Source organism: Ascaphus truei, chromosome 14, assembly GCF_040206685.1.
Source record: "Ascaphus truei isolate aAscTru1 chromosome 14, aAscTru1.hap1, whole genome shotgun sequence".
Classification (NCBI taxonomy): Eukaryota; Metazoa; Chordata; class Amphibia; order Anura; family Ascaphidae; genus Ascaphus; species Ascaphus truei.
Genome location: NC_134496.1, coordinates 15,089,423 through 15,114,574, shown reverse-complemented (window position 1 = coordinate 15,114,574; position 25,152 = coordinate 15,089,423). Strand labels below are relative to the sequence as shown.

The 25,152-nt window shown below is 49.3% G+C and overlaps 1 protein-coding gene across 1 annotated transcript in view; it reads left to right on the top strand.

Annotated features, from left to right (window-relative positions):
- The window catches only part of LOC142465428 (uncharacterized), a gene marked incomplete at its 5' end in the record, with an annotated part of 54,277 nt that extends 37,267 nt beyond the window's left edge, over positions 1–17,010 (top strand). Inside the window, 11 exon segments of the mRNA XM_075569385.1 lie at positions 1,768–5,194; positions 7,648–7,793; positions 10,623–10,671; positions 11,659–12,576; positions 12,723–12,786; positions 13,123–13,205; positions 13,518–13,638; positions 13,802–13,901; positions 14,626–14,699; positions 14,921–15,035; positions 15,279–17,010. Of these exon segments, the coding sequence (XP_075425500.1) occupies positions 1,768–5,194; positions 7,648–7,793; positions 10,623–10,671; positions 11,659–12,576; positions 12,723–12,786; positions 13,123–13,205; positions 13,518–13,638; positions 13,802–13,901; positions 14,626–14,699; positions 14,921–15,035; positions 15,279–15,366 (5,185 nt within the window).
- Between the last annotated feature and the right edge of the window lie 8,142 nt (positions 17,011–25,152).

Genomic DNA, 25,152 nt, shown 5'->3' with positions numbered 1-25,152 from the left:
TCCCTCCCTCGTTATAAAGTATCACATTACCTGCTCCCTCTCCCTCGTTATAAAGTATCACATTACCTGCTCCCCCTCCCTCCCTCATTATATAAAGTATCACATTACCTGCTCCCCCTCCCTCCCTCATTATAAAGTATCACATTACCTGCTCCCCCTCCCTCCCTCATTATATAAAGTATCACATTACCTGCTCCCCCTCCCTCCCTCATTATAAAGTATCACATTACCTGCTCCCCCTCCCTCCCTCATTATATAAAGTATCACATTACCTGCTCCCCCTCCCTCCCTCATTATAAAGTAACACATTACCTGCTCCCTCTCCCTCCCTCATTATAAAGTATCACATTACCTGCTCCCTCTCCCTCGTTATAAAGTATCACATTACCTGCTCCCTCTCCCTCCCTCATTATAAAGTATCACATTACCTGCTCCCTCTCCCTCGTTATAAAGTATCACATTACCTGCTCCCCCTCCCTCCCTCATTATAAAGTAACACATTACCTGCTCCCTCTCCCTCCCTCATTATAAAGTATCACATTACCTGCTCCCTCCCCCTCCCTCATTATAAAGTATCACATTACCTGCTCCCTCCCCCTCCCTCATTATAAAGTATCACATTACCTGCTCCCCCTCCCTCCCTCGTTATAAAGTATCACATAACCTGCTCCCTCTCCCTCATTATAAAGTATCACATTACCTGCTCCCCCTCCCTCCCTCATTATAAAGTATCACATTACCTGCTCCCCCTCCCTCCCTCATTATAAAGTATCACATTACCTGCTCCCCCTCCCTCCCTCATTATAAAGTATCACATTACCTGCTCCCCCTCCCTCCCTCATTATAAAGTATCACATTACCTGCTCCCCCTCCCTCCCTCATTATAAAGTATCACATTACCTGCTCCCGCTCCCTCCCTCATTATAAAGTATCACATTACCTGCTCCCCCTCCCTCCCTCGTTATAAAGTATCACATTACCTGCTCCCTCTCCCTCGTTATAAAGTATCACATTACCTGCTCCCCCTCCCTCCCTCATTATATAAAGTATCACATTACCTGCTCCCCCTCCCTCCCTCATTATAAAGTATCACATTACCTGCTCCCCCTCCCTCCCTCATTATATAAAGTATCACATTACCTGCTCCCCCTCCCTCATTATAAAGTATCACATTACCTGCTCCCCCTCCCTCCCTCATTATATAAAGTATCACATTACCTGCTCCCCCTCCCTCCCTCATTATAAAGTATCACATTACCTGCTCCCCCTCCCTCCCTCATTATAAAGTATCACATTACCTGCTCCCCTCCCTCCCTCCTTATAAAGTATCACATTACCTGCTCCCCCTCCCTCCTTATAAAGTATCACATTACCTGCTCCCCCTCCCTCCTTATAAAGTATCACATTACCTGCTCCCTCTCCCTCCCTCGGTATAAAGTATCACATTACCTGCTCCCTCTCCCTCCCTCGTTATAAAGTATCACATTACCTGCTCCCCCTCCCTCATTATAAAGTATCACATTACCTGCTCCCTCTCCCTCGTTATAAAGTATCACATTACCTGCTCCCCCTCCCTTGGTATATAGAGTACCACACTATGCAACTCTCGTGTTAATTGATCTTTGCGTCTCTCTCAGGAGGGGCGCGTAGTTTTGCTCTTGAGCGCTTTTGGCTTCTCTCAGACGCTCTCTTTCCTGGTGCATGAGCGTGCTGGATGTTGAGTGTCTTCAGGCTGTCTAATTTATTTATTTCTGTCTCTCTCTATAGGTCTAACGAGGTATGGAAGACGAGGGAGGTCAACCGTATGCCCCATCTAAAAGAGACAGCCAAGAGACAGCCCGAGACAGCCCTCACAGATGAGCAAGAGCTCAGGGATAGGTGGAGAGAGCGCAGGGAGAGAGTGCAGGAGTTGGAAAGGAAGCTGGGGAGAGAGACTGATCAGGTTATAGAGGCTGCAGTTAGGGTGGATAGAGTGGTGGAGACAGAACTATTGCAAAAGACAGCACCCAAGGGTGACAAGAGGGTGTACGAGACAGCTCAGGTCCCAGAGACTGCAGTTAGGGCAAAGAGACTTACAGAGAAAGAGACAGTGCAAGAGACAGCATGCAAGTCAAAGGCAAATGTGTTTGAGAGAGGGGAAGTGCAACAGGCAGCACCCAAGGGAGACGAGAGGGTGTACGAAACTGCTCGGGTTCCAGAGAGTGTAGTCAGGGTAAAGAGACTGCTAGAGAAGGAGAGAGTGCAAGAGACAGCATGCACGTCAAAGGCAAAGGTGTTAGAAAGAGAGGAAGAGCAAGAGACAGCATCCAGGGCAGAGAAGAGAGTGCAGGCGACACAGATATCTCACACGAGAAATCACAGGGCATGCGCCAAAGTGCAGGAGACAGCGACCCTACAAGAGACAGCAATCAAAGCAGTTGAGAGAGTGCAAGAAAAGACAGAGAAGGGATTGCAAGAGATGGCAGCCGAGAGAGATGAGAGAGTGCAGGAGAGAGCAGCCAAGACAGAAGAGAGAGTGCAAGAGACGACAGATAAGAAAGTGCAGGAGACAGATAAAACACAAGAGACAGCAGTCATGTCAGAAAAGAGAGTACAGGATGCAGAAAGAGTGCAAGAGACAGCAGCAAAGGACGAGAAGAGAGTGCAAGAGGAAGAGAGACAGCAAGGATCCAAGAAAGCACAAGAGACAGCAGACAGAGCAGAAATGAGAGCACAGGGGAAAGAGAGAGTGCAAAATACAGCTTTTGCATGGGAACCAAAGAGAGTGCAAGAGACAGCTGCCAAAACGGATAAGAGTATGCAGGGGGATGAAAGAGTGCAAGACACAGCAGTGAAGGAAGAGATGAGAGTGCAACAGAGACAGCAAGAAACCATGAAAGCACAAGAGATAGTAGACAGACCAGAAATGAGAGTGCAGGGGAAAGAGAGAGTGCACAATACAACTGTTGCACGGGAACCAAAGAGAGTGGAAGAGACAGCAATAAAAGGAGAGATGAGAGTGCGAGAGATAGGAGCCAACACAGATAAGAGAGTGCAGAAGACAGAGACAGTACAAAAGAAAGCACAAGAGGATGGTAGAGTGCAAGAGATCAAAGCCAAGGGTAAAGAGAGAGTGCAAGAGGAAGAGAGACTGCAAGAGAATGTAAATATAATAGATAAAAGAGTGCTGGAAACAGCAGCCAGGGAAGAGAAGAGAGAGCAGGGGGGGAAGAGATTACAAGAGACCACAGCCTGGGTTGAAAAGAGAGTGCAGGAGGAAGAAAGAGTGGCAGAGACAGCACTTTGTATAGATGAAAGAGTGCAAGATACAGCAGCCAAGGTAGAGAATAGAGTGCAAGAGAGACAGCAAGAAACCAAGAAAGCACAAGAGATAGTAGACAGACCAAAAATGAGAGCACAGGGGAAAGAGGGAGTGCCAAATACAGCTGTTGCACGGGAACCAAAGAGAGTGCAAGAGATGAGAGCACAGGAGGAAGAGGGAGCGCAAGAGATAGTAACCAATACAAATAAGAGAGTGCATGAGACAGAGAAAGCACAAGAGACAGCTGCTAAAACAGATAAGAGTATGCAGGGAGAAGATAGAGTGCTACAGACAGCAGCGAAAGAACAGAAGAGCGTGCAAGGGGCCGAAAAAGTCCAAGAGCCAGTAGCGAAGGATGAGATGAGAGCGCAGGGGGAAAAGGGAGTGCAAGAGATAGCCGTGCCGGAAAAAAGAGTGAAAGAGACAGCACTTTGGATAGATGAAAGAGAGTTGGAGACAGAGAAAACACAAGAGGCCCCAGAAAAGAGAGCACAGGAGGAAGAGAGAGTGCCTGAGACAGCAGCCAAGGAAAATATGAGGATGCAGGGGAAAGAGAGAGTGCAAAATACAGCTGTTGCACAGGAACCAAAGAGAGTGGAAGCGACAACAATAAAGGGAGAGGTGAGAGCGCAAGAGATAGTAGCGAACACAGATAAGAGAGTGCAGAAGACAGAGAAAGCACAAGAGACAGTACAAAAGAAAGCACAAGAGGATGGTAGAGTGCAAGAGATCAGAGCCAAGGGTAAAGAGAGAGTGCAGGAGGAAGAGAGACTGCAAGAGACTGTAAATATAATAGATAAGAGAGTGGTGGAAATGGCAACCAGGGAAGAGAAGAGAGACCAGGAGGGGAAGAGATTACAAGAGATCACAGCCTGGGTTGAAAAGAGAGTGCAGGATGAAGAAAGAGTGGAAGAGACAGCACTTTGTATAGATGAAAGAGTGCAAGATACAGCAGCCAAGGTAGAGAATAGAGTGCAAGAGAGACAGCAAGAAACCAAGAAAGCACAAGAGAGAGCAGACAGACCAAAAATGAGAGCACAGGGGAAAGAGGGAGTGCCAAATACAGCTGTTGCACGGGAACCAAAGAGAGTGCAAGAGACAGCTGCCAAAACGGATAAGAGTATGCAGGGGGATGAAAGAGTGCAAGAGACAGCAGTGAAGGAAGAGATGAGAGTGCAAGAGGGACAGCAAGAAACCATAAAAGCACACGAGATAGTAGACAGACCAGAAATAAGAGCGCAGGGAAATGAGAGAGAGCAAAATACAACTGTTGCACGGGAACCAAAGAGAGTGGAAGAGACAGCAATAAAGGGAGAGATGAGAGCGCAGGAGGCAGAGAAAGCACAAGAGACAGCTGATAAAACAGATAAGAGTATGCAGGGAGAAGATAGATTGTTAGAGACGGCAGCCAAAGAACAGAAGAGAGTGCAAGGGGACGAAAGAGTCCAAGAGACAGTAGCGAAGGATGAGATGAGAGCGCAGGGGGAAAAGGGAGTGCAAGAGATTGTAGCCATGGCGGAAAAAAGAGTGAAAGAGACAGCACAAAAGGCTCAAGAAAAGAGAGCACAGGAGGAAGAGAGAGTGCCAGAGACGGCAGCCAAGGAAAATATGAGGATGCAGGGGAAAGAGAGAGTGCCAGAGACAGCAGATGGGACAGAGAGAGTGCAGGAGACAGCTCTACCAATACGAGACAGTCCCAATCCCTCAAACCAAGAAAGAGCTCCTCCCTTCTCCCCCGCTGCCCCCTTCAGCACTAGAGCGTCATGGGCGGGGAATGAGACAGCCCACATGGTATCAGAGCGCAGCTTCTCCATATCCCCCCCTCCGACCCTCGGACGCCAGAGGAGCGCAGAGAAGAAGAGACTGAGCAAGCGTGCAGGGCAAGAGGGGGAGGTATGTGACAGCCCCTGACTCGGGGAGCAACGCTCTGCAGGGGGGTGGGCTCATAGAGAAATGCTGTGCAGGGGAGGGATGAACAGAGCGATGCTCTGCAGATCGGTGGCAGGGGAGGGCTTAATACCTTAGAAGCCTGCAGAGCGTTGCTCCATTAACCTCTCCCTGACAGAGACCTGCAGAGTGTCGCTCCCTTAACCTCTCTCCCTGACAGAGACATGCAGAGTGTCGCTCCCTTAACCTCTCACCCTGCCAGAGACTGCAGAGTGTTGCTCCCTTATCCTCTCTCCCTGCCAGAGACCTGCAGAGTGTTGCTCCCTTATCCTCTCTGGCTGCCAGATCCGCAGACCGTCGCTCCCTTAGCCCCTCTCTGCCTGGCAGAGACCTGCAGAGCATCCCTCTCCCTTATCCCCTCCCTGCCAGAACCCTGCAGAGCATCGCTCCCTTAACCCTGCTCCCTACCTCCCCCCTGCATGTAGCATTGGAGACACCCTGTGGTTGTTTTGGGGAACTGCATTTGGGCTGCTGATCTTGCGGTGCTAATTGCTTATGTCCTGTTGCACCGCATAGGTTATATGACCATAACAATTCAATATTTTTTATTATTGGATTGATATTTAACTAATAACTATGAATTCCTGTTTTCTGTATTATATATATTTTTATATATGCATATCTATATTTACATGTACGTGTATAATGTGTATTGCATGTATGTGTATAATGTGTATTACACGTATGTGTAGTGCATGTATGTGTATTACATGTACAGTGGTGTGAAAAAGAAAGTACACCCTCTTTGAATTCCACGGTTTAACATATCAGGACATAATAACAATCATCTGTTCCTTAGCAGGTCTTAAAATTAGGTAAATACAACCTCAGATGAACAACAACACATGACATATTACACTGTGTCATGGTTTATTTAACAAAAATAAAGCCAAAATGGAGAAGCCATGTGTGAAAAACTAAGTACACATTATGATTCAATAGCTTTTAGAACCACCTTTAGCAGCAATAACTTGAAGTAATCGTTTTCTGTATGACTTTATCAGTCTCTCACATCGTTGTGGAGGAATTTTGGCCCACTCTTCTTTACAACATTGCTTCAGTTCATTGAGGTTTGTGGGCATTTGTTTATGCACAGCTCTCTTAAGGTCCAGCCACCGCATTTCAATCGGGTTGAGGTCTGGACTTTGACTGGGCCATTGCAACACCATGATTATTTTGTTTTTCAGCCATTCTGTTGTAGATTTGCTGGTGTGCTTGGGATCATTGTCCTGTTGCATGACCCAATTTCAGCCAAGCTTTAGCTGTCAGACAGATGGCCTCACATTTGACTCTAGAATACTTTGGTATACAGAAGAGTTCATGGTCGACTCAATGACTGCAAGGTTCCCAGGTCCTGCGGCTGCAAAACAAGCCCAAATCATCACCCCTCCACCACCGTGCTTGACAGTTGGTATGAGGTGTTTGTGCTGATATGCTATGTTTGGTTTTCGCCCAACGGGGCGCTGTGCATTAAGGCCAAACATCTCCACTTTGGTCTCGTCTGTCCAAAGGACATTGTTCCAGAAGTCTTGTGGTTTGTTCAGATGCAACTTTGCAAACCTAAGCCGTGCTGCCATGTTCTTTTTAGAGAGAAGAGGCTTTCTCCTGGCAACCCTTCCAAACAAACCATACTTGTTCAGTCTTTTTCTAATTGTACTGTCATGAACTTTAACATTTAACATGCTAACTGAGGCCTGTAGAGTCTGAGATGTAACTCTTGGGTATTTTGCAATTTCTCTGAGCATTGCACGGTCTGACCTTGGGGTGAATTTGCTGGGACGTCAACTCCTGGGAAGATTGGCAACTGTCTTGAATGTTTTCCACTTTTGAACAATCTTTCTCACTGTAGAATGATGGACTTTAAATTGTTTGGAAATGACCTTATAACCCTTCCCAGATTGATGGGCAGCAACAATTGCTTCTCTAAGATCATTGCTGATGTCTTTCCTCCTTGGCATTGTGTTAACACACATGAATGCTCCAGACCAGCAAACTGCTAAAACATTGGCTTTTATAGAGGTGGCCACACTTGCTAATGGTCAATTAATCAAGGGCATTTGATTAGCAGCACCTGTCTGCTACTTAGCATCTTAATTCCTATGGAAGCAGTAAGGGTGTACTTAGTTTTTCACACATAGCTTCTCCATTTTGGCTTTTTTTTTGTTAGATAAATCATGACACAGTGTAATATGTCATGTGGTGTTGTTCATCTGAGGTTGTATTTACCTAATTGTAAGAGCTGCTAAGGAACAGATGATTGTTATTATGTACTGATATGTAAAACCATAGAATTCAAAGAGGGTGACTTTCTTTTTCACACAACTGTATGTGTATAATATGTATTACACGTATGTGTAGTGCATGTATGTGTATTCATGTGTGTGAATGTTCCCTGACAGGTGGTACTTAGCAGTGACTCCCTGCTGCGCTGGTGTCAGGAGGTCACCTCTGGGCACCGGGGGGTGCGAGTTACTAATTTTACCACGTCCTGGAGGAACGGGCTGGCGTTCTGTGCTATACTGCATCACTTCCACCCCCAGAGCATGTGAGAGCGGGCAAATACTGGGGGGGGAGGGGAGAGAGGAGAGGGGGGCAGGGTGAGAGGAGAGAGGGGGCAGGGTGAGAGGAGAGGGGGGGGCAGGGTGAGAGGAGAGGGGGGGCAGGGTGAGAGGAGAGGGGGGGCAGGGTGAGAGGAGAGGGGGGCAGGGTGAGAGGAGAGGGGGGGCAGGGTGAGAGGAGAGGGGGGGCAGGGTGAGAGGAGAGGGGGGGCAGGGTGAGAGGAGAGGGGGGGCAGGGTGAGAGGAGGGGGGGCAGGGTGAGAGGAGGGGGGGCAGGGTGAGAGGAGGGGGGGCAAGGTGAGAGGAGGGTGGACAACAGGGCGAGAGGAGGGTGGGCGACGGGGCGAGAGGAGGGGGGAGCAGGGTGAGAGGAGAGGGGGGGCAGGGCGAGAGGAGGGTGGACGACAGGGCGAGAGATGGGTGGCGAGAGGAGGGGGGGCGACAGGGCGAGAGGAGGGGGGGCGACAGGGCGAGAGGAGGGGGGGGCGACAGGGCTTGATGAGGATGGGCGACAGGGCGAGAGGAGGGGGGGGGGGCGACAGGGCGAGAGGAGGGGGGGGCGACAGGGCGAGAGGAGGGGGGGGCGACAGGGCGAGAGGAGGGGGAGCAGGGCGAGAGGAGGGGGGAGAAGGGCGAGAGGAGGGGTGCAGGGAGAGAGGAGAGGGGGAGCGACAGGGCGACAGGAGGGGGGGCAACAGGAGGGGGGAGCAGGGCGAGAGGGGGGGGCAGGGTGAGAGGGGGGGGGCAGGGTGAGAGGGGGGCAGGGCGAGAGATGGGGGGGCAGGGTGAGAGGGGGGGCAGGGCGAGAGATGGGGGGGGCAGGGTGAGAGGGGGGGGCAGGGCAAGAGATGGGGGGGGAGGGAGGAGGAAGCAGAGGGAGATAGGAGGGCGTCCGATACAGGTGGGAGTAGGTACTGTATTAAGAAGAGAAGGTACAGTGGGAAATGTTGGGAAGAGGTGTCAAATAGGTGAAGGGGATCATATACTCAACATGCTTTGTCTTACTTTTTGTCTTCTCTCTCTCCTCCCTCCTCCCTCCTCTATCCTCCCTCTCTCTCTCCTCCCTCTCTCTCTCCTCCCTCTCTCTCTCCTCCCTCTCTCTCTCCTTCCTCTCTCTCTCCTCCCTCTCCTCCCTCTTCCATCTCTCATCCCTCTTCCATCTCTCCTCCCTCCTCTATCTCTCCCCCCTCCTCCCTCCTCTATCCCTCGCCTCCCTCCTCTATCCCTCCCCTCTTCCCTCTATCTCTCCCCCATCCTCTATCCCTCCCCCTCCTCCCTCTATCTCTCCCCCATCCTCTATCTCTCCCCCATCCTCTATCTCTCCCCCTCCTCCCTCCTGTATCTCTCTCCTCCTCTCTCTCCTCCCTCCTCCATCTCTCCCCCATCCTCTATCTCTCCCCCATCCTCTATCTCTCCCCCTCCTCCCTCCTATATTTCCTCCTCTATCTCTCCCCCCTCCTCTATCTCTCCCCTCCTCCCTCCTGTATCTCTCTCCTTCCTCTCTCTCCTCCCTCCTCCATCTCTCCCCCATCCTCTATCTCTCCCCCTCCTCCTCCTATATTTCCCTCCTCTATCTCTCCTCCCTTCTCTATTTCCCCCCTCTCCTCCCTCCTCTATCCCTCCCCTCTCCTCCCTCCTCTATCCCTCCTCTCTCCTCCCTCCTCCATCTCTCCCCCATCCTCTATCTCTCCCCCATCCTCTATCTCTCCCCCTCCTCCCTCCTATATTTCCCTCCTCTATCTCTCCCCCCTCCTCTATCTCCCCCCTCTCCTCCCTCCTCTATCCCTCCCCTCTCCTCCCTCCTCTATCCCTCCCCCATCCTCCCTCCTCTATCTCTCCCCCATCCTCTATCTCCCCCCTCCCTCCTCTATCTCCCCCCTCCCTCCTCTATCTCTCCCCTCCTCCATCCTCTATCTCACCCCCCTCCCCTCTCTCCCCCCTCCCCTCTCTCCCCCCTCCTCTATCTCTCCCCCCACCTCCCTTCTCTCTCTCCCCCCCCCTCCTCATCCTCTCTCTCTCCTCCCTCCTCCTCCTCCGCTCTCCCTCCCCCCTCCTTCTCCTCCTCCCCTCTCTCTCCCCCCTCCTCCTCTCTCTCTCTCTCCCTCCTCCTTCTCCTCCTCTCTCCCTCCCCCTCCTTCTCCTCTCTGTCTACCCGCTCCTCCTCCCCTCTCTCTACCCACTCCTCTCTCCCTCCCTCCCCCTCCTCTCTCCCTCTCCTTCCTCCTCTCTCCCTCCCCCCTCCTCTGTCCCTCCCCCTCCTCTGTCCCTGCCCCTCCTCTGTCCCTGCCCCTCCTCCTCTATCCCTCCCCCTCCTCCTCTATCTCTCCCCCTCCTCCTCCTCTATCTCTCCCCCCTCCTCCTCCCGCTCTCCCCACTCCTCCTCCTCCTCTCTCTCTCCCCACTCCTCCTTCTCTCTCTCTCCCCCTCCTCCTCTCTCTCCCCCCTCCTCCTCCTCTCTCTCTCCCCCCTACTTCGCTCTCTCTCTCTCTCCTCTATCTCTCCCCCTCCTCCTCCTCTATGTCTCCCCCTCCTCCTCCTCTATCTCTCCCCCTCCTCTATCTCTCCCCCTCCTCCTCTATCTCTCCCCCCTCTTCCTCCTCTATCTCTCCCTCCTCCTCCTCTCTCTCTCCCCCCTCCTCCTCCTCTCTCTCTCTCCCCTCCTCCTCCTCCTCCTCCTCCTCCTCTCTCTCCCCCCCCCTCCTCCTCTCTCTCTCTCCCCCTCCTCCTCCTCTCTCTCTCTCTCCCCCTCCTCCTCCTCTCTCTCCCCCCCCCTCCTCCTCCTCCTCTCTCTCCCCTCCTCCTCCTCTCTGTTTCAGTAACTACGAAGCTTTGGACCCACTAAACATAAAAGAAAATAACAAGAAAGTGAGTCTGTCCCTCCCCCCGCAGGGTGACACAGACAGAATGAGCTATGAGTCTGTCCCTCCCCCACAGGGTGACCCAGTGACTCAGTCAGAAGGGAGCTATGAGTCTGTCCCTCCCCCCGCAGGGTGACACAGTGACACAGACAGAAGGGAGCTGTGAGTCTGTCCCTCCCCCCGCAGGGTGACACAGACAGAAGGGAGCTATGAGTCTGTCCCTCCCCCCGCAGGGTGACACAGACAGACGGGAGCTATGAGTCTGTCCCTCCCCCCCGCAGGGCGACCCAGTGACACAGACAGAATGAGCTATGAGTCTGTCCCTCCCCCCACAGGGTGACCCAGTGACTCAGACAGAAGGGAACTATGAGTCTGTCCCTCCCCCCGCAGGGTGACACAGACAGAAGGGAGCTATGAGCCTGTCCCTCCCCCCGTAGGGTGACACAGTGACACAGACAGAATGAGCTATGAGTCTGTCCCTCCCCCCACAGGGTGACCCAGTGACTCAGACAGAAGGGAACTATGAGTCTGTCCCTCCCCCCGCAGGGTGACACAGACAGAAGGGAGCTATGAGCCTGTCCCTCCCCCCGTAGGGTGACACAGTGACACAGACAGAAGGGAGCTATGAGTCTGTCCCTCCCCCCGCAGGGTGACACAGACAGACGGGAGCTATGAGTCTGTCCCTCCCCCCGCAGGGTGACACAGTGACACAGACAGATGGCAGCTATGAGTGTCCCTCCCCCCGCAGGGTGAAACAGTGACACAGACAGATGGGAGCTATGTGTCTGTCCCTCCCCCCGCAGGGTGACACAGTGACACAGACAGATTGGAGCTATGAGTGTCCCGCCCCCCGCAAAGTGACTGTGACACTGACAGATGCGAGCTATGAGTGTCCCTCCCCCCGCAGGTGACACAGTGACACAGACAGAAGGGAGCTATGAGTGTCCCTCCCCCCGCAGGGTGACACAGTGTAACTCTTTCTCTTTCTTTTCAGGCATACGATGGTTTTGCCTCTCTGGGTATACCCTCACTTCTTTCTTCCTCAGACATGCTTCTCTGCCCTGTCCCAGATAAACTCATCATCCTCACCTACCTCTGCCAGATCCGCTCCCACTTCACCAGTTCCCATATGACCAATGCCCCAGTCCCTGGTCCCCAGTGGCCGACAGCACAAGTGCCCCCTTCTCTGGGTCCTCATGTTGAGGTGCTACAGAAAGCTAGCTCAGCTTCCCACAAGCCGGCGATGTCCAGTCCTGCCCCTGAGGAGCAAATGATCACAAGCTCCGCCCCCGAGGAACAGAAGATACAAAGCTCCGTGCCTGAGGAACAGAAAATGAATGGATCTGAGCAGCAGAGGCAAAGCTCCGACCCGAAGGAGCAAAAGACATCAATATCTGACCCACAGGAACAGGCGACGTCCAGCTCCGTCCCGGAGGAGCAAAAAACATCAATATCTGACCCACAGGAACAGGCGACGTCCAGCTCCGTCCCGGAGGAGCAAAAGACATCAATATCTGATCCACAGGAACAGGCGACGTCCAGCTCCGTCCCGGAGGAGCAAAAAGTACAAAGCTCTTCCCCCGAGGAGCTGAATAATTTCAGGGCAGCCTCACCGGATTCTCAAATCAATGATGAGCCCCAGCTTCTAAACCCCACCACACAGGGACCCGAAACACCATGCTCCTCCCCCCAGGGCCAAATTGTCCCACCCCCTCGTACTAAGAGACTCCGTCTCAGTGGAGGGGGGAGTGGGTCAGGGGTTCAAGGGGAGGAGGGGGAAAATTGCACCTCCGCTGTGTCTATACCAGTGGCCCCCCCTAGGAAGGGAGGGGGTCTTGGCCACCTCCGTGATGCTGACCTCGTGAAGAAGAGGCGGTCTTTTATCCGCACTCAGTCGCTCTCTCAAGAAGAGGTCAGTGTTGCTGTACTGCCTCTTTCTGTGATAATCTCTCCCCATGTTCTCTTCCTTCCTCTCCTCCCTTATCTTTCTCATTGTTCATCATCATCTGTCTCTCTCCGTTGCTCTCTCTCACGTTTCTCTGAATCCCCTCTCTCCAGGACACAGAGAACCCCCAGCAAGGCCGTGAGACTGACTCTAGACCCTCCTCCCAAATTATCAACGGTTAGCAGCCAACAGAAATGTCTCTTGGATTTTCTCTCACTCTTCCAGTTTCTGTTTGTGTTGTTCTGGCTTTCAAACCTTAGCTCTCTCTGTCTAGTGTCCTCTCTGCTTATTGTCCTCTATACCTCACTTTTTCTGTCCCTCTCTGTCTCTCTTTCCTTCCCTCACTCCCTCATCCTATCCCCCCTCTCTCTCCCTCCATTCCCCACTTTTCCTTTTTCCCTCTCCCTCCTTTTCTCTCCTTCATTCCCTCTCTTCCTTTTTCTCTTCCTATACCTCACTCCCCCCCTCTTCCTCTCCCTCCCTCCATTCTTATGCTCTCTCTCTCTCTTCCAGAGCCGTCTGCCTCTGCTCCCGTTTTTTCTCCCCCCTCTCCTGTCCCCACCACAGAGGCTCATGTGAAAGAGGAAGTCCCCCCGGTATGTCATGAAACCAGCAACACTCTACGTGTCTTTCTTTTTCCCAATATCTCTTCTCATTAATCTTTCCACCTCTCTCCCCTTTGTTGAATCTCTTTCCTGTCTTTACTTTAGTGTCCCTCTTTTATTCTCCCCTCCCTCCTTCCCTCCATCTTTCTTTTCCCCTCACTTTCCCTCCTCCTCTCTGCCTTTCCACCCTCTTTCCCTGCTCTCTTCCCCCTCGTTTTCCTCTTCATTCCCTCCCACCCTTTCTTTCTTTTTCGCTCTCTCTAATATATACTTACCTTTTATCCCCTCTCCTTCCCTCCTCAGCGCCTCCGGGACACCAGTCAGTACGTTGCCTCGGAACTTGCCGCTGTGGAGGATGAGCAGAGAGAAATTGACTCTAGAGCTTCAGCGGTGGAGATAGACCTCCGACATTTGATGGAGCTTGGTAACGAGTCTGGGGCGAATTAGTGTAATAGGGGATCTCGGTCAGTTTATCACTGGCGTTGGATCAGATGGGGAAGGGGAATTTTATAAGTAACATGTGGGAGGGATCGCAAGGAAGGGATACCTGTAACCTGCAGAACTGACCATCTAATCTCACACCCCAGGCTCAGATAAGGAGGCAGAAGAGACTCTGATCCAGGAATGGTTCTCATTGGTGAATCGAAAGAATGCTCTGATCCGCAGGCAGGATGAGCTACAGCTGCTGTGAGTAACAGGGAGCAACGCTGAGTAACAAATACTGCAGAGTTATGGTGATGTGTTATAATGTAGGGGAAGATGTAATTAATGGAATAATGCTTCACATTACCAGTTATCTGTCTAAATCTATCTCTTCCATCCATGTTTTCTATCTATCCAGCTACAGATGTATTAGATGTTATTGTAATATTGTTACTGGCGGCTTCATCTGTTTCAGTGGAGTTCCAGCAAATCGCACGATAACCATCACGACCGCGGTAACGCGTTGTCATACAATAATAACGTCTGCTACAGCTGTGTGTGTATATATATATATACTTAGTTAAGTTATAGTGGGTAAAAAAAGTGACAAAAACCCTCCACAGCAAAGCATATAAAAAATGTAATATACTGTATGCTCATTTGCATGTCTTAGGCAGGTCTGCAACCCCGCCTTTCCCCATTATCACCCAGCACACAGCACTTCCACTGCAGCAAGGGATTCTGGGAACAATGTTAATGTTTTTGAAGCAAAAGGTGGCACTGTGTGCTCATTTGCATGTCATTTCCCAGAATCCCTTGCTGCAGTGGAAGTGCAGGGTGACAATGGTGAATGGCAGGGTTGCAGACCTGCCTAAGACATGCAAATGAGCATACAGGAATATTTCCATTTGATATACAGTTACATAGTAATAGTTATACTGTAATATTACAGTATTATTAAGTTACTGCGGTATCTTTCCTCCCTCAGGGTAGAGGAGCAGGACCTGGAGACACGGTTTGAGCTCCTGAGTAGAGACCTGAGAGCCCTGTTGTGTACCGATGGTGAGTGTTAAGGAGGGAGAGGATCTGATTGTCTGGGAGACAGCCATGCTAACGTTCTTTCTCTTAGTCTTATGAAGTTGAGAAGTAGAGACATCTATGTAGATAGTGCGAAAAGACTGCTACTGTTTGATATTTATGGGAGAAAGACGTCCTACTGTGAGAGACTTGAGGGACAGAGATAGTAGGAGAGAGACTGCCCAACTGACTTCCCTGTCTCTTAGAGTGCATGAAGAGTGAGGCCCAGAAAAGACGAGAGCAGCTGTTATTGGATGAGTTGGTGTCTCTCGTGGACCAACGCGATGGTCTCGTGAGGGACCTGCATATTAAGGAAAGGAGGTAAGGAACCCCCAAACTGGATGTCATCCCACACATTTCCTGCTCTTTATACATGTATCTACATTACCAGCATCTTCCTCCACCCCAAATATTCTACACTTAAAAAAAGTGCACCCACATATTCAGAACCCCTTAATGCACTAGGGTACCTCAAGTATCACACCACCCCAAACACTGCACCTCCATAAGCTACCATAAAAAGATCTAATTTAAATATTGTCCCCCTTTACCTCCCCATCCCAGTGCTCTCGAAGAGGACGAACGGATAGAGAGAAGCCTGGAGCAGAGGCGGAGAAAGTTGAGCAAAAAGGAGAAATGTCAAATCAGCTGAGTCCCTTGGGGTCCTCGGGGGCCACTCACTCTAACGGGGGGAAAGGGAGCTTCCTTGGCTTGTAAGATCCTGCTTTCACAAAGCAGAAATCCGGTCCGTCATTTTCACGTGGAGGATTGACACCAATTTTTCATATAATATTATCTATTGAAAGCCCCACTGCTGAGGAGCCAATGAATCTTTTGCTGAGTCTTGGGGTTCATACATGGGATTCTTCTGCTTCTACGTCGCCCCCCCCCACCTCCCAAATACTGTCACATGAGGGCAGGAGCCAATCAACAGGGCAATCCTTCCTCTACCTATAAAGTGTACAGGAGTTTGGCCGTGCCCCGAGGAGCAGAGCTGCCTTATAAACATGACTTCAGCCTCCTGGTCCTTCTGGCCTCTTTCTTGCTGCCTGGAACCACAGTGCTGTGCTGGACTTCTATTTAACTGTGTATTTTGTGGGGGGAGGGTCACTGCATCCATCACACGCATAGATTTGTATATCATTGTGTATTGTCATGGAGAGATGGTGTTAGTCGTAATATTACAAGTGCCTTTCTGTCTGAGATTGTATCATGTTGGTGGATGGAGGGGGCTTCCTTGAGCTCTGGCCTTCTCTCTAATACTGGCTCCATGGGGTACAACCCCTGTCCAATCTATTTCATAGCTTCCATATAAGGCTTGGGGCTTAGCCCCGCCCATGTGGAGTAGGCCGCCATACAAAACATTCACTGAGTGTTGCATGGCTACATATCCAAGTACGATGGCCTTCCATGGTTTTTAGGGGCCCCAAATAATTGTCTCCTAAATGTACTTCTTGCCAATCTATTTTGATCTGGATATTAGAGTATCTACCTATAACTTAGAGTTAGCCCCGTCCCTAAGAAAACTTAGCTTGAGAGGCTATAGAATCAGCTGATGAGAGGCGCTCCCCTAAAGCCTTCTAAAACCGGTTATTTGGGTTAGAGTTTGTGGCCATGAGGAGGTCTACCACTCCATTATATACACTATAGTAAGTTAGCCCTTGTCCAGGTTGCCATATAAATATTACTGTGTTGGGTCACACTCAAACTTAAGGGAGAGGGGCTTCTCTGCCACAGACACAACCCCTGACCGGTTTGTATACAATGGTCAGGAGCTTAGCTCTACCACTGACGATCCGGACTGCCTTATGTGCATTACTTCTCACCCAGAGGAGCAGAGCTACTATATTAACATAAACTCCACCCCTGAGGAACAGCACTGCCTTATAAATAATATTTCCACCCGAGCTACCGTAATAGATTAGCGCTGATCACGAGGAGCTGAGCTGCGTTATAAACATTAGCTCCACCCATGAGGAGCAGTTCTGCTTAATGGACAATAGCACAGCCCCATAGCAGCTAAGCTTCGATATAAACAATGCCTCCTCCTAGGAACTGTCGTATAAACCTTAGTTCAGCCTCAAGTCCTGTCTCTTTCCACCCCCCTCACTGCCTGGGGCTACAGTTATGGGCTTGCATTCATTTGTGTGTGTGTCTGCTCTGATGGGACACAGACGCACAGCGTTGTGTTGCATTGTGGTGCAGTGTTATGTATTGTCATGGTACGAGGGGAAGGCTGGTGGGTTGTTGTGAGATTGCTGCTTTACTTTATGTGTTAAATAAATCAACAAAATAATTTGTGTTCTGGAATAAGTTTGTTGCTTTGTGTGTCAGTTTTGAACTGGTGAATGCAATAATGCAAACATACATACATGCCCCCGATGCATGTGAAACGTGTTGGGAACAAATCGGGATCACACACGTACGTGGTCACGTCACAGGGTGCCTGAGCTTCCCCGTTGATGCAAAGGAACTGCATTGTGTTCTCCTGTGTTAAATTAACATTTTGGGACTCTGGAAGTTAGGTTGCCATGTTGGTCAAAATGCAGCCCCTCTTACTGCATGTTGTAAATGCTATACATATTTAATGGTCCGTCAATATGTGACCAAATGTTCAATCCAAACTTAAATATGGAACTTAGTTGATTGCGTCGGACCTCGCGAATAACCAATGGAGTTGGGTTGCCAGGTGGCTTCTCCAAAAATACTGGACTGAATTTATTATTTATTTATAAAATATTTTACCAGGAAGTAATACATTGAGAGTTACCTCTCGTTTTCAAGTATGTCCTGGGCACAGAGTAAGACAAATAATACATGGTTACAAATACAGTTACATAAATGAACAGGGTATACATTATATACAAGACATTGCGTGCACAGTTAAAGAAAATATATATTATGAGCGTATGAAACAGTTACAGACCAGATTAAAATGTGAGACAGCCTTAGATTTGAAAGAACTTAAACTGGTGGTGGATGTGAGAGTCTGGTAGGTTGTTCCAGTTTTGGTGAAAGGTGCGTCAGGTCACTATGTCAGGGAGGTAATACCGGACACATACATGTCCAGTATTACAGTACCTCTCATTTTTTACTGGACAGAGTGTCCAAATACAGGACAGTCCAGTTCAATACCGGACACCTGGCAACCCTAAAAAGGAGAGACAAGAGGATACAGGTTCACCGTTTGAAAAGAAACTGTTCTAGAGAGAGCGATTTTCTTCTTCAATCCAAGAGTCTCCGTGAAAAACTCACTGCTAAAGGTTACGAACCCAAACGTATCACAGACTCTCTCAAGAAGGTTCGGGCTATGGATGGGTCCTCTTCACTTATTAAATCTAAGTTAAATAGAAAACCTCATCTTTGTTATGGTGGATCCAGGAATCCGGTGGATAACAACTCCAAGGCTCCCAGGTTCATAACCACTTACAGTATAATCAATCTTTCAGGTCTGTTCGAAACATTTTGAATAAACACTGGAATATATTGAAATGTGATCCTCATACTTCCAGAGAAAGCTCCTATCATCTAAGTCAGGAACATCAAGGGCATCCTGGCTCCCAGTAAAATTAGATCAACTGATGCCTCCGCAGCTGCCTCCTCTGTGAACCATACGGGTAATCACAGGTGTGGCAGAGGTCACTGCGTCACTCGCAAACGTCAAGTTACCAAATCGAACTTTGGTTCTTACCGGAAAGGCAATACACACAAGGTTAAAGGCAATATTATCAGTCTGAGCACTTATATTGTATATTTGTTATCATGTGGTGTGGCACAGCAATATGTTGGTCGCACCACACGACCACTCAGTACTCGCTTCCTCGAGCATAGAAGTAATGTAGTGAATGGTAATATTTCCCATAGTGTATCGAGACATTTAAAATGAATACATAATAAAGATCCCATGTCTATGTCCATTGTGGTTCTAGAACACATTTCACCTTATGCTTTGGGGGGTGACCGTTTCAAGGCCTTTTGCCGAAGGGAAACATTCTGGATTTACCAGTTGGGTATCCTAACCCCCGGTGGACTGAACGAATGCTTGGATACCAGTACCTTGGTGTAGTTCGCCTGGCTCCCTGCAGATGGACGTGTTGGTCACATTCATCTTCTGTGTCCTCTTGTCTCTCCTTTTCTGCTCCATTTGTTATTCGCGAGGTCCGGCGCAATTAACTAAGTTCCACATTTAAGTTTGGACTGAACATTTGGTCGCATATTGATGGACCATTAAATATGTGTATATATATATATCTTCGTATACAATGAATAGATATAATAATATAGGGTTAAACTGTTCCTCTATGAGATTAAAAATAATACACATTGCTTTTATTTGACATTGTTTATTTGTGGTGTGTCTGGGATCCCCGCACTGAGTCACATTTATATGTGTTTCATATACTGTAGGATGTTATAATGTGATTGTGTGTATGTATGTGTATATATATATATATATATATATATATATATATATATATATATATATTCACTGTATAACAAATAACTGCACCGCGATCTGCAGCTGACTTCTTTTGGCGGGGGGAGGGGGGGACGTGGCCAAAACCGGTCGGGGGGCGCGGCTGTTGAGCCTGGGGAGGGGTGGAGGAGGTTGTGGGTCCGCAGATGGGGGGGGGAGGGGTTGTGGGTCCGGGAGGAGAGGGATAGAGTGGGCCATCTACTTTGCACACACAAGCACACTTCCCTCCCAAGCTTCCTCCCTCCTGTAGCTCCCCTCATTCCCCTCTGCCCTCCTCATTGGCTGACTCATGCACCATGTGATGCGTCAGCGCTTCTGATCACCAAAGTCTTGCAGCTCCGGCCAGCTAACGCGTCACAGCACGCAGTCAGCCACGTCAGGAGGAGCCAGCGGGGATCTCCAGACTGGAGGTAAGGGGCTAGTGGGACGCGCGTCGCTGACCACAGCGGGTCCGTAGCCTAAGTAAGTATAGATATAGGATTAAGTGTCTGTTGTCTAAATTTAGCATAGATTGAACTTGATGGACGGACGTCTTTTTTCAACCTCATCTATTATGTAACTGTAACATTGTCAAGGGACTGGTTTATATATATTTTTTATTCATGGTTTTTGTTTTTTTGTTGTAGGGTTTACTTTGTATATCACAGATTTAATTAACTATTCACATTAATTGATAAAACAATTATCACTATTGAATAATCTGTATGAACTCACTAATACTAAACTATTTAATATTTAATTTATAATTCTATATATATTCCTTTAGCGCTACTATATATATTTTCTGAGATCTCTGTCATATATATATATATATATATATATATATATAAATGTGCACAAATCAATATATAAACACTGTGATACAGTGCTCCCCATCTGATACTGCCTGTAGTCTGAGGACCCACATCAGATCTTCTTAAGAGTAGTAATGTCCAAAAGTGATCTAAACGCAAAAAGGGGAGAAACAAAAAGGCCAAAATAGTGTACAGTAGAGGCAACGTTTATTCTAACATTTGCCGTAAACTAGCCGGGTTACATTCTGGGTATGTGCTGGGTATGTGCTGGGTATGTGCTGGGTATGTGCTGGGTGTGTGCTGAGTGTGTGCTGGGTGTGTGCTGGGCGTGTGCTGGGCGTGTGCTGGGCGTGTGCTGGGCGTGTGCTGGGCGTGTTCTGGGCATGTGCTGGGTATGTGCTGGGTATGTGCTGGGTATGTGCTGGGTATGTGCTGGGTATGTGCTGGGTATGTGCTGGGTATGTTCTGGGTATGTGCTGGGTATGTGTTGGATATGTTCTGGGTGTGTTCTGGGTATGTTCTGGGTATGTTCTGGGTATGTGCTGGGTATGTGCTGGGTATGTGCTGGGCATGCGTTGGGTATGTTCTGGGCATGTTCTGGGTATGCGCCGGGTATGTGCCGGGTGTGTGCCGGGTGTGTGCCGGGTATGTGCCGGGTATGTTCTGGGTGTGTGCTGGGTGTGTGCTGGGTATGTGCTGGGTATGTGCTGGGTGTGTGCTGGGTGTGTGCTGGGTATGTGCTGGGTATGTGCTGGGTATGTTCTGGGCTAGTTTGAGGCACGTTTAAGGTATTTCTGCATTGACTAACGACCCATAGGATTAACACAGCAGGGATCCCTGGCAATCCAATTCAGTTTGAATGGGATTGCCAGGGACCCCCGCTGTCAATCTGATAGGCCATTAATCAATGCAGAAATGCTGGGGCTAGTTTAAGGAAAGTTTAAGGCATGTATTCAGAAAGTACCTGGGTGTTTCCTGGGTTTTTTGGGGAATTGCCACTGGTTTTTGTTCGAATAAGAGTTGCCTCTACTGTAGTATGTCTGGGATCAGATCAGAAAAGAGCTAATGATGTATTTTTAATCTCACAAATTTGCCACTTGAGTTTTGTGCATCTTTAGTCAGGATCTGACAAGTCGTCAGGCACTCACACGCAGGCGCACACACATACACGCAAGCAGGATTGCGTACACAGGTACATGCAAGCAAGCAAACACACAGGCACACGCAAGCAGGCATGCACACACAAGTACACAGGTACACGCAAGAAGGCACGCGCCCACACGCAGGCCGGTTCACTCGTATAAGTTGCAGTAGAGACGGCTCCAATTCTTCAAAGTATGTTACTTTCTAGATTAAAAAACAGAACCGTGTAATACGTCTGAAAACAGTTTTATGTGCACAATATCACACAAACGTACAGGATTGTAGTTTAATAGAAGTGTTTTTCGAGAACCACCCAGAACGCTCATTGCTACAATTCCAAACTGGTCCCACACAGTCCCGGGTGTTAGTCTCACGTCGCAGATGGAGGGGGGGGAGTAACGCTCTGCAGGTCTCTGGCACGAGAGGGGTTAAGAGAGCGATGCTCTGCAGGTCTCTAAGAGGAGGGGGGGATGGGGAGTAATGTGCTGCATGTCTCTGCCAGGAGAGGGGGGTGGGGAGAAACGCTTTGCAGGTCTCTGGCAGGAGAGGGGTTAAGAGAGCGATGCTCTGCAGGTCTCTGGCAGGAGAGGAGGATGGGGAGTAATGTGCTGCAGGTCTCTGCCAGGAGAGGGGGGTGGGGAGAAATGCTCGGCAAGTCTGTCAGGAGAGGGGTTAAAGGAGCGATGCTCTGGCAGAGGTGGGGATACTGAATGGATGTTCTGCGTGTCCTTTCTGGTCACCTCTGCACCCATACTGAGCACTATCTCAGACACCTGCGATGCTCTCGTGCCCCTGCTTGCATCACGCACGTCCTCCAGTTGACCCTGAACTTTTGGGATCAAGGTCTCCAGGTCTTCAGGAATCACAAGTAACAGGAACCCCATTCCGATAGCAGCAACTCCCAGGAGGCTTCCCAAAGAGGGGGTAACCCAAGGCTGATCCAGAGCTGGGGGGAGATACAAAGGTTGCGTACTCTGGATTCACAGCACAGTATTCTGCATTCATGTTCTGGTTGCATATTTGACATTTTTCGATTCGTACCATAGTGTTCTGAAATAGAACAGCCTGGTAGATCCCCTTTAAATACAGAAAATTGATTTTTCAATTAAAAGTACAGAATGGTGGATTCATACCACAGTGAATTCACACTGCACGATATTGGACTTAACAGACCCATATCAACAGCGCTATCAATTTATCACCACACTTACACATATTTTCAACTTCTCACTTTGACTCTGGTACCTTTCCCTCCTTCAAACATGGAACAGTTATACACTTACTCAAAAACAGCAAGATTTACCCTACCTGTCTCTCTAATTATTGTCCTGTCTCCCTCCTGCCTTTTACCTCTAAACTCCTTGAACGCCTTCTGTCCTCTCGCTTGCTCCATTTTCTCACCTCCTATTCTCTCCTAGATTCTCTACAATCTGGCTTCTGCACTGCTCACTCCACTGAAACAGCCCTCACTAAAATAACTAATGAACTCCATGCTGCCGAAGACAGAGGTCATTACACTTTGCCAACATTTCTCGACCTCTCTGCAGCCTTTGATTCTGGGGACCACCCTCTTCACATTCTCCATACTCTTGGTACAGTATCCATAACAAAGCTCTATCCTGGATCTCCTCTTACCTCTCCCATCGTACTTTCAATGTCTCTTTTGCTAACACCTCCTCCTCTATCGATCTCTCTGTGGGGGTACCCCAGCGGTCTGTCCTGGGACCTCTTCTCTTTTCTCCTTACACACTCTCTAGCTGACCTTATCTCTAGAGATGGGCGATTTTCTTTTGCGAACTTGAAGCTGCTTCGGATCAGCCGGTTCCTTGGACCGGGGACTTCCGCGGATCAGTCACAAAAAATGAAACCTGTGGTAGCGGCTTAAATCTGGTGGCGACGTTTTTTTGTAAATTAAAAAAAAAATATAGATTTGAAGCAAGGGATCTTTCGAGCTGAACCGCATTGATTTCAGCTCCGGGAACACCCTGCTTCCAGAGATACTTACCTCTGTATGGGGTGCCAGTACCTCTGCTGTTTAAATGTCCCACATTCTGCGGTCCAATAGGAATTTGTGACGTCATCCCTTGCAGCTTCCTATTGGCCTGCGTGCAGGGTTGCCACCACTCCGGGTTTAACCCGGGGACTATGGGTTACATGTTTACCTTGTTAATCTCCGGGTGGCGGAAGCATCTCCCGGCATCCTCCTGCATCTCCCATCAACATTGCTGCGCGGCATCAAATGGCGCCGTGTTGTATGACAACGGGATACTACGTGACATCACGTGTCGCATGACACCCGTTGCCATGACAACGTAGCGTCACATGACACCCCGACACCATAAGGCATCCCGTTGTCATGACAACTTGGCGTCACGTAACGTCATGTGGCGTCCCGTTGTCATGGCGTCATTTGACACCGCGCAGGGAGTTGCAGGAGGATGTCCAGAGGAAGAAGCTGCACGCCAGCAGTAAGGGATAACATTTTTTACATTTATCTCTGGGTTACCCTTCAGTAGATGGTGGAAACCCTGCCCGCGTGACCAGGACATTTAAACTGTGCGGAGATACCGGCAGCACCTACGGAGGTGTGTATCTCAGGAAGATTCAGTGAAAAAGAGGGGTAAAGTGATTATTATTACCAATGCCCTCCCCTTCAACTGGATAAGATGAAGGATAGGAAGAGAAGATATTTATGTTTGAATGGTATGCTTGGAGGGGTACAGGTGACATTGGCAATATATATGCACCGAATGAGGCAAGGGGCCCCACTCGTCTGCCAGATTGATGAAAATACTTCATTTCTGCCATATTCATTATACGGCCCTTTCCTCTGTCGCTCTACTGCTAAAACACAGACCCTCATTCTCTCCCGTCTCGACTATTGTAACCTCCTGCTGTCCGGCCTTCCTGCCTCTCACCTGTCTCCCCTACAATCTATCCTAAATGCTGCTGCCAGAATCACTTTACTCTCTCCTGCTCAAATCGCTTTCCAGGCTTCCTGTTAAATCCTGTATAACTTACAAAATTCTCCTCTCTTTTACAGCTATACATGCCTCTGCCCCTCCTTACATCTCACCCTCATATCTCACTATACAGCTGTCCGATTCTTGCGTTCTGCTCAAGGATGTCTTCTTTCTACCCCCTTTGTATCTAAAGCTCTTTCCCACCTAAAACCTCTCTCACTGACTGCCCCACACCCCTGGAATGCTCTTCTTCACAATATCCAACTGGCACCCTCTCTATCCACCTTTAAGACCCATTTTAAACCCCACCTCCTTAACGAAGCATATGGGAAGCTCCATTGGCTGATACTATACATCTCTTACATTGATGTCCTGGAACAGGATTATGTTTTCTCCCTGCTCTCTGGATGCCAAAACACTTGCCCTGAAACTAGTTGTGCATTTCTCCCTATTATGTGATTCCTGTCACTGTTCAGTGTAACATGGCAACAAATGTATCCTTCCCTCCCTGGGTTGCCTATTGCCTAGCAACTACAGCACAGACCCCTGTTAGTTTCTCTCAGAAACCCTGTTGTACAGTTAGTCCCTCTATATCCTGTGTGTACAGACTCACCCACTTCCTTTTGGATGCAGCAGTCTGTGAGTACACACCTCTTACTGCCTCTCCCATACAGGGCATTCTTAATTTACCTCTCCCCCACATTTGCTACTCACCCACAGTTCCCCTCATCTGTTGTTAATGTTTTGTTTTTTTTTGCAATAAAAGAACAGAAAGAAAGAAGGACTCAGTGTGCAGCTAAAGGGAGTGAATTAACCTGCCTGACCCAACCCCTTTGCCACAAGGGACTGGAGGGCCGGAACAATTGACCTTGGCCCCTTGCAGATGCACTTATCAGAACACCATCCTGCTGTCACTGTACAGTACGTTCTCCCTTCTTACCACTAAGGCTGTGGCCAGGGTGGATGGGCACTTGCTGGCGCTCGAGCGCTGGGCGATTACTGGCCAGCTAGTTACGCGCTATGGAGGGGGGGGCGTGTCGGGGTGCGCACTGTGACATCAC